At 41.1% G+C, this 14,373-nt stretch overlaps 1 protein-coding gene and 1 long non-coding RNA gene across 3 annotated transcripts in view; one reads left to right on the forward strand and one right to left on the reverse strand.

The window, feature by feature from the left end:
* The window catches only part of LOC141128553 (uncharacterized), a 156,952-nt gene that overhangs the window by 71,338 nt on the left and 71,241 nt on the right, over window positions 1–14,373 (reverse strand). The gene's annotated exons all lie outside the window — the stretch shown is intronic.
* The window catches only part of SORT1 (sortilin 1), a 243,094-nt gene that overhangs the window by 45,996 nt on the left and 182,725 nt on the right, over window positions 1–14,373 (forward strand). The window contains exons 2-3 of the mRNA XM_073615905.1: window positions 3,939–3,995; window positions 9,915–9,988. Coding sequence (XP_073472006.1) covers window positions 3,939–3,995; window positions 9,915–9,988 — 131 coding nt within the window. The remainder of the gene's footprint in view (window positions 1–3,938; window positions 3,996–9,914; window positions 9,989–14,373) is intronic.

A 14,373-nucleotide genomic window follows, 5' to 3' on the forward strand; every position in this document is an offset into this window, starting at 1 on the left:
TTCTAGCGCCAGACCTCCTGTGTAACTCTGAACTGGTAACCTGTAAAGACTTTTGAAGCACCGCCTATGGGGATTTTTAGGTACGGTTGTTTACCATTCCACAGGGGTAGGCAAGCGTGACATGCAACGGGTATAACAAAAAAAATTGTGTGTGTGTATGTATGTATGTATGTATATGTATGTGTATATATATATATATATATATATATATATATATATATATATATATATATATATATATATATATATATATATATATATATATATATATATATATATATATATATATATATATTATTTTATTTTTTTTTTTTTCGCTTTTATCACTAAGAATCTACGTTTTTGTTTTTTTTTTAAATGGCTGTGCAAATATTGTGCAATATAAAAAAAAATGGCAACAACCACCATTTTATTGGGGCATAAAATGGTGGTTGTTGCAATTTTTTATTTATTTATTTTTTGTCACTGCCTTAAAAAAAAAAATGTAATGTTTGAGGGTTCGAAGTAATTTTCTAGCAAAAAATATGCTTATTTTTTACATGTATGTGAGAATTGTCAGAATTCACCTGAGGACCAAACGCAAATATTCTGGCCACCCCTCAGGACCCTGCAGCACATAGCAGCTGTGATGCCTCATGCTGTGGTGTAGTGATCCACATCATCCTGCAGTGCGTGTTCATCATAATGCTCATGATGGCAAGCACTCATTGATCAGTGTGACCACAAGACCCTGCTGACCAATGAGAGGCACTTCTTTCTTCTGGGACACCTTACTGGAAGAAGCCTAAAGTGTGCTTCTAATTCTCAACACGGTCACTCGGCTGTGCTGACCAATAAATGCCCACCATTGGAAGCATTATGATGGACAACCACTCCAGGGCCGTGTATTTCAGTGTACAAACTGCTGCAATGGCCACAGTGTGCAGCAAGTTCAGGAGGGGTGACCAGGATATTTTGGAGTTAACCTTTTGCCAACCAGGCCAATTCTGACATTTCTCTCCTATATGTAAAAATCATCCTTTTTCTAACAATAAAAACAAAAACAAAAAAAAAACAAAAAACAAAACAATGACCCAGAACACCCAAACATTATATATGTTTTTTTAGCAAAGGCCCTAGAGAATACAATGACGGTCATTGCAACTTATTTGCGCACAGTATTTGCGCAACAATTTTTCAAACGCTTTACTTTACATTTTTTTTTTTTCAAAAAAAAAGTTAGCCCAATTTATTTTTGCATAATGTGAAAGATGAAGTTACGCCGAGTAAATCGATACTTGTCATGGCACGCTTCAAAATTGCACACGCTCGTGGAATGGCGCCCAACTTCGGTACTTAACCACTTCCCATCCCGCCCATTATCATATGACATCCGCAGGAGGTATCTCCCTTCTGGGCCATCTGGGGGGCACACGCGCCCCCGCCGCATCACTCTGGAGCCGATGCGTGTGCCCGGCGGTCGTGATGTCCGCCGGGCACCCGCGATTGCCTGTTAACAGAGCAGGACCGTGGATCTGTGTGTTTGTAAACACACAGATCCACATCCTGTCAGGTGAGAGGAGACCGATCATGTGTTCCCAGTACAGAGGAACACCGATCGGTCTCCTCCCCTTGTGAGTCCCCTCCCCCTACAGTTAGAATCACTCCTTAAGTAACACAATGAACTCCTAGATCGCCCCCTAGTGTTAACCCCTTCCCTGCCAGTGACATTTATACACTAATCAATGCGTTTGTATAGCACTGATCGCTGTGTAAATGTGAATGATCCCAAAATGGTGTCAAGTGTCCGATATGTCTGCCACAATGTCGGTCACTATGAAAATTGCATATCGCCGCCATTACTAGTAAAAAAAAAAAAAAAAAGCCATAAAACTATCCCCTATTTTTTGACATTAACTTTTTTGCGCAAACCAATCAATATACGCGTATTATTATTATTATTATTTATTATATTTTTTTTTTTTTTAACAAAAAAATATGTAGCATACATATCGGCCTAAACTGAGGAAAAAGTTGTGTGGTTTTTTTTTTTTTTTTTTTTTTTATTGGGATTTTTATTATAGCAAAATAACTTCTCTTCTTCTCTCTTCTTCTCTCTTCTTCTCTCTTCTTCTCTCTTCTTCTCTCTTCTTCTCTCTTCTTCTCTCTTCTTCTCTCTTCTTCTCTCTTCTTCTCTCTTCTTCTCTCTTCTTCTCTCTTCTTCTTCTGGTACGGTGTTGCATGATCGCGCAATTGTCATTCAAATTGCGACAGCGCTGAAAATTGGCTTGGGCAGGAAGGGGGTGAAAATGCCCTGTATTGAAGTGGTTAAAAAATCCCCATAGGCGACGCTTTAAAATTTTTTGTTACATGTTTAGAGTTATAGAGGAGGTCTAGTGCTAGAATTCTTGCTCTAACGTTCACGGCGACACCTCATGTGTGTGGTTTGAACAGTTTTCATATGTGGGTGGGATTTGCGTATGCGTTCGCTTCTGTAGGGGCACTTTTTTTTTTTTTGTTTTTACTTGAAATATTTTAGTTTGACACTTTAAAAAAAAAAAATCACTTTTATTCCTATTACAAGGAATGTAAACATCTCTTGTAATAGGAATATGGCATGATCGGTGTTTACAGTGAGATATGGGGTTAATAAGACTTCACATCTAGGCTGGGGCAGCTGAAATAAATAAAAAAAAATAAAAAAATTAAAAAAAAAGATCTTGACTTCCCAGCCTAGGCGACGCCATTTGTTTGAATGCAGAGGCCGGGTGTGACGTCATAACATCGTACCCCGCCTCCGAACGATCATGGAGACTCCGACAACCATCTGGTCCGCCGGAAATCTCTTTGGTAACATCCGGGGTCGGCAGACCCGTTCTCCGCTTCACCGATGGCAGCGGTGATTCCGTAGAGGTACTGGAGGGGGGGGGGCGTCTCCTCTCGCTGCCCGTAAGAACGATCAAGCGGTTGACCAGCCGCTATGATTGTTCGTATGATGTAGGGAATCGCCAGCTGAAAGACAATATCTGAATGATGCCTGTAGCTGCAGGAATCATTCAGATATACCCGCACAAATCAAGGACATCCTATGGCGGTCAGGAAGTGGTTTAGTGAACTTGCTCTTTGCAACTCCAGTACCCTCCTCCCCCCTTTTTAGTTATTTATTTATTTTGCGTGTGTTTGAGTCAACCTAAAGAGGTGGCCCTCAATTTAGTATGTGCTCATCAAATTTCTATTTGGGCCAGTATACATAAATCATAATAGGTGCATGTATTTTCTGTGTGCATTAAGGTGATTTGCGTATATGTCGTGGCTGCTGGAAAAATTTGTAGGTTGGTATTCAGATTTGATTCTATCTTTAAAGTGTTCCTAAACCCAGTAATATGAAAATGGTTTATCCGCTACCCCACAGTGTCCACAGCTTATAAATCTTCTTTTTACATTAAAATATTGCTACTATATACCTTTTTTATGGGTGATCTGGATACCACGGTTACATCATGAACTGCACAATTTCTTCAGAGCTGAAAGTTCAGGAAGGTTGAGTTGTGTTTTTTTTTTTTTTTTTTTTTATTTATTTATTTATTTTTTTTTTCACTGCAGCCTGTATACATGCTCACATGTGTGATGTCAATATCATGTGACCTGGCTATCTCTGAGAACAAGAAACTGTTAAAGCATAAAAGAACATGTGCAGGTTGACTATTGCCTGTGTGTTAGCTGGCTTTCCCCAGATAGAGCTTGCAGGGAGGGAGGATCTGTGCATACAGGATAAAACGGCCTTTTTACACAATGCAGAGGATTCCACAGTGAGCATAACAAGCATGCTATGTTGCACATACAGACTGATTTTACTGTTGTGGGTTTAGTACACTTTAAGGCTGCAGTGTTGTGTAATGTTTTATGTAAAACTAAAACTGTTTTTTTTTTTTTTTTTGTTTTTTTGCTAATACATGCAGGCCACCTTTGATACAAGCCTAGAACTGTCTTTGGTCTGGGTTGGTGATGGATCAGGGGTAAGTGATGGTATTAATGTATGCATTTTTTTTTTTTTTTTTTATTCAGTTGTGGGGAAAAAAAAAATCAACAATTATGTTAACTTCACAAGCTTCTGTTACTGGTTTATTTTAGACTTTTGGCTTCTAGAGAAGGAAAAAAACACATACTGTACTGTTACCAATCACAAGCCCATAATTCTACAAATTTATTGTGTATTGTGGGGGGTCAATCTACCAGTAGATCACGGACAGGTGACTGGTAGATCACGGTCTGGGCTTGCTGACCTGCCATTCCAGAGCATCAAACAGAATGCAATGCAGAGGCACTACTTGTAAAGTTGGAGGTGTAGTAGGGAGCTGCATAAGCCGATGTCTCCTCCTCTGTAGTGCCGGCTCCTATCCTATACGGAGTGATATCAACTGCACTCCACCTCTTATCCCGGCTAGTGGTCTCCTGAGTGGTGCCAGCAGCAGGAAAGAAGAGCTCTTCAGATCAGTGTGAAGCAATACACCGGGCATAATATAGGGCTGCTTTCACACTGATGTGCTGCGGTTTGCCCACACCGCGGGTTCAGGCAGTGTACCTGCAGCTTTCCTGCGGGTTTGCTGTGCTTAGCCATAGACTTCTATTATATCCTGCAGGTTTGATGCCCTTTCTGAATGCAGGAGTATTGGTGCACTTTTGGAAAGTGCTCCACACCTGCAGGATATAATAAGTCCATGGCTAAGCACAGCTAACCTAGGAAAGTGGCAAATGCACTGCGCTGCGAAAGCAGCTTTATAAGTGGCTCGGCACAGTAAGGGTTCAAATATAATTTGGAGTTTGGGGAGTGGTGAAACCCCATAGTTAAGATGTATTTTTACCGCCCCAACCACACCCTGTTTTAGCTGCAGTGGCCAAGGGTGTACACATGTCAGAAGCAGCTGGAGTTATACGCCCTGTCATGGTTGGTGGGTGTAGCACCTGCTAAGCATGACTCATTCAAGTGAATGAGGCCATTCTGCAAGTGCCCTGCAACCTTGTATAGCAAACAAGGGGTTAAAGCAGGCAGCGTTGTTGCTTTCTCACCATCATCTTTAGGACCCTGCAGAAGCTTGCAGTTGCGGGGCACTTGCAGAGTGGCCTCATTTACTTGAATGGGTCGGGATTGGCAGGCAGTAGTGCCCACCAAAACAGGGGGCTTAATTCCTGCTGCGGCATGTGTACACCTTTTGTCTCAGAAGCTAAGAAGGGTAGGGATTGGAGGCAGTAAAACCATGACTCAGCTGCTGGGTTTTACCACCCCCTAACTTTATGTGTGAACGAGTCCCTTACGCATGCAACTAAGGGCTCATTCACATGTGCAGCAGGCACTGTTGCTCCTCTGAAAAACGATCCAAGTGTCTGACCTAGTGAGGAGCTGATATGTTGCCTGCTCACCACCAGATTTAAACCCATGATTTCTCTGCATTACATGCGATTGCGACATGGTAATAGAGCAAATAGAGGTTTAAATTGGATATGAGGAGGCGACTCTGTGATCTTTGTCTTCTCCCATGTTGTTCAGGTAGACCTCAACCTTTGGTTGCCTACCCCTGGTGTAGGGTCCAATAGCATATGTGTCTCTAGATAGTTATAGCTTAGTAGGTTACAGTGCTAATTGAATTAACTTTTGAATACCCTATGAGACACTTCTAATAAAGGTATTTTAAAAATCATATAAATGAATGTGGTGTGTTTTCTACATTAAGTTTTTTTTTTTCACTAGTAGCCCATGGTTGAGGATACAAAGCTCTTAGTAAATACAGCCAAAGACTGAATGTTAATAACTTTTCCAGGCAGTACTGACGGTCCCAGTTACCAGCTGGCACAAGAATGTTTTTAGTGAGGTTTAAATCATTCCATTTTTAAACTACAAGAGGTTATTGTGTTTGTTTTGTTTTCTGTGGATGTCATACTTGGAAACCCATGCAGTCTGGCAAAGCTTTTGTTTTGTGAGCAGGCATCGAGGCCTTACCCACATTAAGCAGTGTGTGTGTGTCTGGGACAATAGAATAATACTGCAGGTAGAGCGAAACATTTTTTTTATAGCATAGTGGCATTTCATTTTAGACAGGAGTGTAAAATGTAAAATGGAAATTAAATTATATTAGATCCACTTTGATCTTTAGCCTAAGATTCTCACTTCCAGAAGATCAGATGTCCACCAATTATGTGGTAAGTGAGTTTGGCACGTCTTCCATAGAAATCAGTCAGATCATTTATTTGCTATTTGTGGGAGAAATATAAATAATACAGAAAAAGAAAAATATTGACTTTGTAGGCCCCTGCAGCAACACTAATCAAGGTATAAAATATACCGTTTTATTAGATTCCATATACAAGCAATTTAAAATAAAATGTCCCCAAATATAACTGCACGCCAACATAGGAGGAACATCACCTTGTAAAATATACAATTAACACTTAATGATCTTTTAAGGTGTATTTCAGAAATAGGGAGTTCTACCATCCTTGTATGGTTGCGCTACATGTTTCGGGGACAACCGCTTATTCGGGAGCCTGTGCAGATGTGTCATATTTGTCTTTAAAATTGACATGACGCTGTAATATGTAAGTTACAAGGAGAGAATAACGTCTGTGAAAACCGTCCCTGGGCAGGTGTGTGAGCATACACCCAAGGGGAGGGAAAACTGAGAAATAGAAAAACAGAGGAGCCCCCTTATAAACGGCTCAAATATTCCAAACGTTTCAATCTCAGGTCTGAGGATCAGTATCTTACGTATATGGTAAGGAATAACAATAGACAATGGGCCAGTTCAAGTGAGCCTAGATTGCTCAGCACCATATACAGTGGAGCCTTACAAATTCAGAGGACATAAAAATACCTTGTACAGGGCATCAAAGGGAAGCACCAGTTGCCATGCCAGACCAAAATGAGACCCCCTATTCTAAAAGCATCACATAGCGGGGGTACAGGGGAGCTGTTCGACACATCATACGCGGTGACCAGTGTTTTTCCGCACTGAAAGAACACCAGTCACCCCTAGGACACAGAAAACAATTGTTTTTTTTTTCTGTTGTCCTATTCACACTGCAATGCAGCCTGGAGCTGACTGCAGTGATCTGTGATAAAATACTAACCTGCTGCATTTTATTGCAGGGTTCCGAGCTGAATTGCATGTCACTGTAGAACAGTGCACAGTGCTGCAGTACAGTGACATGAATAAAGTGTCCCTTTTGTATGCCTCAAAATTGAGTGGGGGGAAAAAGATCTGTGTGATGTATAGAAATGTACATCACACCACCCCCTACCGCAAGCTCACTGCAGCCAGGGTGCTCAGCTGTTTAACAGTTAAACCCTTGCAGTTTACTGTGCAGCAGCTGTCCATTTATATGTGAACCCCCCTTTACAGTGTTTCCGATGGTTTTTTTTTTTTTTTTTTTTTTTCTGTTGCACTCAGTCATACCCTTTTCTGCACACACTGCTCACCATGCACAAACTTCCTGCCAACAGTTCTTCAACTTTTGGTTTGTAATCTCTTCAACCTTTAGACTGGGCACACTTTTTGCTGGTATTTAATAAAAGCATGGAGGCAGACTTTAAAATTGGATACCAAAGGAATAAATCTAAGATGGTGCAATTTCAACACTTATTTATACAAATCAGTGAAGAGAACATCATCATGCAGAGAGCTCACTGGCACTGGTGAGGCAATTTGCATGAAGCTGGACAACCATCTGATGGGTACGCTGAAGGTGATTTACAAGCGTAAGGCCGGCCATAGACTGTTTAAATCTCAGGCAGGAACCTGACAAGTTTCGTATCGTGTATTAGGCAGGCTGAATGTATCAAGTTGATCGATCAACCAGCCTGCTGGATATACAACCAGCCTGCCAGAGCCGCTAGCAATAAACAGTGTTTTCTCCTGGAAGGGACAGCTTCCCCCACAACCCCCCGCCCAGGGAGCAGACAATTACTGGGCGGGAGAGATTCCCCCATTGGCACTGGTGGTTGCAGGAAAAAAATTCACGCCATTTACAGAAGTACTGGGCCAAGTTCAAATCACTTTATTTGGTGTACATACAGTGCCTTGAAAAAGTATACATACCCCCTGAAATTTTCCACAATATGTTACAACCAAATACATGTATGTTTTGTTTTTAATTGGGATTTTATGTGATAGACCAACACAAAGTGGCACATAATTGTGAAGTGGAAGGAAAATGATAAATAGGTGTGGCGTACATTTGTATTCAGCCCCCCCCCCCCCCCCCCCCAGTCAATACTTTGTAGAACCGCCTTTCGCTGCAATTACAGCTGCAAGTCTTTTTGGGGATGTCTCTACCAGCTTTGGACATCTAGAGTGACATTTTTGCCCATTCTTCTTTGTAAAATTGCTCAAGCTCTGTCAGATTGGATGGAGAGCATCTGTGAACAGCAATTTTCAAGTCTTGCCACAGATTCTCAATTGTTGTTTTTGTTAATTATTCATTCTAACACATGAATATGCTTTGATCTAAAACATTCCATTGTAGCTCTGGCTGTATGTTTAGGTTCGTTGCCCTGCTGGTGAACCTCTGTCCCGGTCTCAAGTCTTTTGCAGACTCGAACAGGTTTTCTTCTAAGAATGCAAAGCTGGTAGAGACATGCCCAAAAAGACTTACAGCTGTAATTGCAGCGGAAGGTGGTTCTACAAAGTATTGACTCGGGGGGACCGAATACAAATGCACGCCACACTTTTGAGATATTTATTTGTTTTTGGCCTCATCCATCTTCCAATCACCTCTGCCCAGCTTCCTTGTCGCTGCTGAAGAAAAGCATCCCCACAACATGATGCGGCCACCGCCATGTTTCACGGTGGGGATGGTGTGTTCAGGGTGATGTGCAGGGTTGGTGTTCCACCACAGTGTTTTGATTTTAGGCCAAAAAGTTAGATTCTGGTCTCCTCTGTCAGGGCACCACCTTCCACATTTGCTGTGTCCCCCACATGGCTTCTCACAGTCTGCAAACGGGACTTCTTATGGCTTTCTTTCAACAATGGCTTTCTTCTTCCCACCAAAGGCCAGATTGGTGGCATGCACGACTAATAGTTGTCCTGTGGACAGATTCTCGCACCTGAGCTGTGGATCTCTGCAGCTCCTCCAGAGTTGCCATGGGCCTCTTGGCTGCTTCACTGATTAATGCTCTCCTTGCCTGGCCTGTCAGTTTAGGTGGACGGCCATGTCTTGGTAGGTTTGCAGTTGTGCCATAATCTTTCCGTTTTCGGTTGATGGATTGAACAGTGCTCTGTGAGATGTTCACAGCTTGGGATATTTTTTTTTATAACCTAACCCTGCTTTAAACTTCTCCAACTTTATCCCTGACCTGTCTGGTGTGTTCCTTTTGCCTTCATGATGCTGTTTATTCACAAAGGTTCTCTAACAAACCTCTGAAGACTTCACTATTTACATGACTTCTGAAGGCTATTGGTTCCACTAGACCTTAGATAGGGGTATCGGACAAAAGGGGGCTGAATATAATATATATAATGCATGCTACACTTTTCAGATATCTTATTTGTAAAAAAAAATCAGAACCATTTTTTCATTTTCCTTCCACTTCACAATTATGTGCCACTTTTTGTTGGTCTATGACCTAAAATCCCAATAAAATACATTTATGTTTCTGGTTGTAACATGACAAAATGTGGAAAATTTCAAGGGGTATAAATACTTTTTTCAAGGCACTGTACAAAACATCCGTTGTGTTAATCAAAGTCCTCTTTAGCCAGAAAAGCTGCTACAGTTTCATATACAGTAAGACGCTTGTTTCTTCTAATATGTGTTTCATCTGCACTACCGTAATTTAAGCCAAATACTTTTTTTTTTTTCCATTAATATTTATATCACTAATATCGTCTTATAAATTCTGTAAGGATTCTGAATGCCATAAAGACCTTTCTTTGTTCTTTTAGGTTGTACTTGTCCTAACTACTTTCAAGCTTCCATTCATTATCGTTACATATGGACAGTCAAAGCTGTACAGGAGGTGAGTTATACCTCTGTTTTTTTCATAATTCTTTTAATATTTAGCATTCTTATAGTAGTTTTTGCGGTAAATGATGACATGAAAGCAGTACTTGTCTTTTATCTTCTGTTGCCTCAAGGTCCCCTCTGGAGAGTTGAGGTCTGTGGGCTTAACCCTTGTGTTGCCACTGACATATGCCATACGCCAGCAGTGGGGGTTTTAATTATTAGCGCTGCTCCCATTTTATATAGTAAAAACATGCTAAATTCCAAAACCTAAATAATAATGTTATTTAAAAGTGCTTGTGTAATATCACGAACCTTAAATTTAGGGTCACTATATCAAAAACAAAACAATAGTGACACAGTCCTAGCTTCAGTGCCATTAATACAAACACACATCTCACAATTAAATGAGACCATATATAATATGTACTGTGTTTAGCAAAAACTTCACAGTAACTTCATATACAATGTGATCGGTATTGTTTACATGTAACCATGAGAACGTTGCTCTTTATCTCATGCATAGCAAAACATTGATAGGCATAACATATACACCAAAACAATGCATGATGGACACAGATTATGTGCTGGAACATTATGCCCCGAGCTCTCTGATCTTTTTATAAAACCAATGCATATGCTTATTTTGCTCACATTGTAAACTTACCCACCCAATTTTGATTAACACCATATTTAAAAATTTCACCAGAAAAGATTTAATATTTATATTTTTAGGACATATTTATGTTTTTAATATTTTCATTTAACTGTATTAAAAGCTTGAAGTTACCGCTACATATTCATATCTAAAATAATATCAAAACAGTTTAAACTCATTAATGCCATCTTGTGGCCAAGGATAGGTAGTAATCTCCCCTTCGGCTTCCTACTCCCAATCTTTATATAAAAAAAAAAGTATATTCTACTCTGATACCAATAATCTACATCCTTTTTGTAATATGCATAAAGAAATGAAAAAAACAAACAGGAAGATTATTAGAAAGTAACTAAATCCTACACTAAAAACTAGTAATCCACTAATAAAGCAATTGGTATCAAATTCCAAAATGTGTCCTGTTGGTGTTTGGGGTCTGCAACTCAAAAATCCACTTAGATTCGCATTGACCTCCAGTGTCCAGTGTCATTTGTAAGTTTTAAAATATTAAACCTAAACATTGGGTTTGTGACATTACACAAGTGCTTTTAACATATTGTTAATTTTGTTTTTGAAGTTCAGCATATTTTTACTGCATAAAGGGAGCACCGCTGCACTTATCTTCCTTGCAGATGTGGGAACACATTATTAGTGTTAGCAGCAGCACCACCAAATGGCACATGGAGGGTAGTGGCAAGTGCATATGTATTTATCGTACATCACGGGACACAGAGCCATAGTTACTATGTGGGTTATAGGCCACCTTCAGGTGATGGACACTGGCACGCCCTAAATTAAAAAGTGCACTCCCTATATAACCCCTCCCACTGGTGGGAGTACCTCAGTTTTTTTGCCAGTGTATAAGGTGTTGGTCACGAGTAAAGATGCTGTGCTGAGCTCCTATGGAGCAATCCTTGCTGGGGCTAGCCATGCTGACCGGATCCATTCAAAGTGTCTTTTGGCCAAATTGAATGGTACCTGGGCCTCGTATCCGAAGAAGGGGGTTTTGCCTGTAAATGCTTCTTTTTGAGAGCTGGACCCCGGGATCCAGTACTTTTTGGTAGTAAGGCCATAAAGTTTTACTGGCGGAGGTGCTGTTACAGGTCCAGGATAGTGGGTTTCCTGAGGATCCCCAGCTCCTGAAGGTTTAACGGAACCCACTGTGAAGGGTGAAGATTGGGTCTGTTGGTTTACCACCGAAAACCCTGCGGTGGGAAAGGTAAGTGGAGTTTTCTAAGAAATTTTTTTGAATTTTCTTATGAATGTCTCCTTTTAAGATCCAGTAAATGTTGTCATGCCTTTGTGTCACCACTGGGGGCTGTATTGAGCACTCACTGCCTCACGCTGAGAGAACATGCTGTGTCAGGGAGCTGAGATGCTTCTTCCTCCAGGCAGACAGCAGGACCTCCGGTAAGCTTGAGGGGGGTTCTTCTCCCCACCCATCGCCCCCCCCCCCCCCCCCCTGTGCTGACAGTCTCCCCTTTAATGGGGGAAGAAGCGCTCTAAGTTTTTTATTTTCTTTTGGAAAAAAAAGAGAAGAAAACTAGCGCGATCAGACCAACCCCCCCCCCCCCCCCCGTGCCGTGCTGCTCCTTCCTGTAGGTCCCAGAGGACCTGTAGTCCGCCGCTCGCATGGGGAAAAAGTTTTCTTTTAAAAAGAAAAAGGGGAAGAGCCGAAGGCACAGGGGGGCAGGGCTTAGCGGCGTCGGCATCCTCTGACGCCCAACACGAGGAAGCAAGGTTTTAAAAGCACCTTTTTGTGTTGCTGCAGGCAAGGAGGGACACAAGCAAGAGGTGGTGTTAAGAGGTTTGGTGACACAGGCATTTCCTTTGACACATTTTGTTACAGTTCCAAAACCGTACGGGGATATCAAACCCATTTTATATCTCAAAGATCTAAACCGGGTTTGAATATTCGTTCTTTTCGCATGGAGTCAATCCAATCAGTAGTCTACGACCTACAAGGGGGAGAACTTCTGGCGTCAATCGACATCAAGGATGCTTTTTTTCCATGTGCCATTTTTTTTTTTTTTTTTCCCCGTTCACCAGAAATTTACGCTTTAAGGTAGAAAATCTTCATTTTCAGTTTGTAGCTCTGTTTTTTCGGTTTAGCTACTCCACCTCGAGTGTTTACAAAGGTCCTGCTTCCTCCTTTAGTCAGGGTAATGGCTCGAGGTATAACAATACTAGCCTATTTAGATCTTCTCTTCATAGATCAATTTGGTAGCTTGCTTAATCCAAACTTTGGTCACCACAGTTAGCTACCTGGAATACCTAGGTTGGATTCTCAAGCTAGAGAAATCCTCCTTAAATCCATCAAGGAGATTGCAGTACTTGGGGCTGATCATTGATACAGCTCAAAAGAGGATGTTTTTTTTTTCCCCAGGACAGGATCAGTTCCATAAGGGAACTGATTAAGTTACTCAAGTCAAAGAAGAAGCCTTCTATTCGGCTTTGCATGAATTTGTTGGGAAAGATGGTGGCTTCTTTCGAGGCTGTTCCTTATGCACGGTTTTATTTGACTGCTGCAAAACAGTATCCTGTCAACTGGGAATAAGAAGGCCCAAGCTAAATACAGCTCGGTTATGCATTAATATACATTGTCAAGTACATTGCTTATGTGGGGATATAGAACAGACAAATAGTGGTAAATCGGTCTGAGATTGATTGCACAAGCATTCTGTTGTATAGCAATATTAGTAATTTGCATATATAGTACATCTCCTGGCACAGCCTGTAAGTGATCCATACTGAGTTTACATTATATAGAAAGGGTCATGGGGCTAGCCAGCCACCTGTCCCATATTTTATGGAACGTTTTTTCTTCTTTTCCTGAGTTCAAAGGTAAGTCTATACAGTGGTATAACGTCATTCATTTTTAGCCATAGAGATTTCAGAGGCGTTTGTATACCTTTCCAAGATAACAGTATAGTCTTTCTGACATAAAAATAAAGGATACGTAATAGTCTCTTAGCCTGTGATGATATCTGTAAATCACCAAAGACCCCTAGTAAACCGTTCTTAGGGTGAATAATGTTAGGGAGTCCTAGAGCAGAGGAAATGAAAGAACCCACCTCCACCCAGAAGTCATGAACCACTGGACAAGTCCAGAAGCAGTGCAAGAAATCAGCGTCTCTCCCACAACCCCGGAAACATTCAGCTGTGGGCTTCAACCCCATTTTACACAGCCTAACCAGAGTAAGGTGAGATTGGTGGAAAATCTTGATCTGTATAACCCGGTCCCTAGATGAAATAACTGTGTTTTTGTATGTGTCTCCAAATTCTGTCCAGTCCTCCTCCATAAGTGAAATGTCCATGGATGCCCATTTTTCTTGTGCATTACTAAATCTGGGGTTAAAATCTGTCATTAGGGCCGCATAGTAGGTAGAGACAAGTTTATTAGGATCAGGTTGTCTCAGCAGTCTTTCCAGTGGGGGCAAGTTAGTGGGATTATTTAGGGAGCCAAACTGAGTTCGGATAGCATGTCTAAGCTGGTAATAGTAGAACAAGTAAGAGCGTGGTAGGTCAAAGTCAAGTCTCAGTTGGTGAAAAGATTTGAAGCCTTGTCATTGTATAGATGGCATAAATATTTTACCCCCTTGGAGTACTAGTGTTTGGTGTCAGGAAAAGAGTATAGTTCCTGCAGAGTAGGGTTAAACCACAGAGGATTATTTGGGGATGCTGACCAGGTATGTCGGGAAATTTTTGTGACGATGTATCGGAAGATTGAAAGTGAAGTAGCCAGC

The sequence above is a fragment of the Aquarana catesbeiana genome, linkage group LG02, assembly GCF_042186555.1.
Source record: "Aquarana catesbeiana isolate 2022-GZ linkage group LG02, ASM4218655v1, whole genome shotgun sequence".
Taxonomy (NCBI): Eukaryota; Metazoa; Chordata; class Amphibia; order Anura; family Ranidae; genus Aquarana; species Aquarana catesbeiana.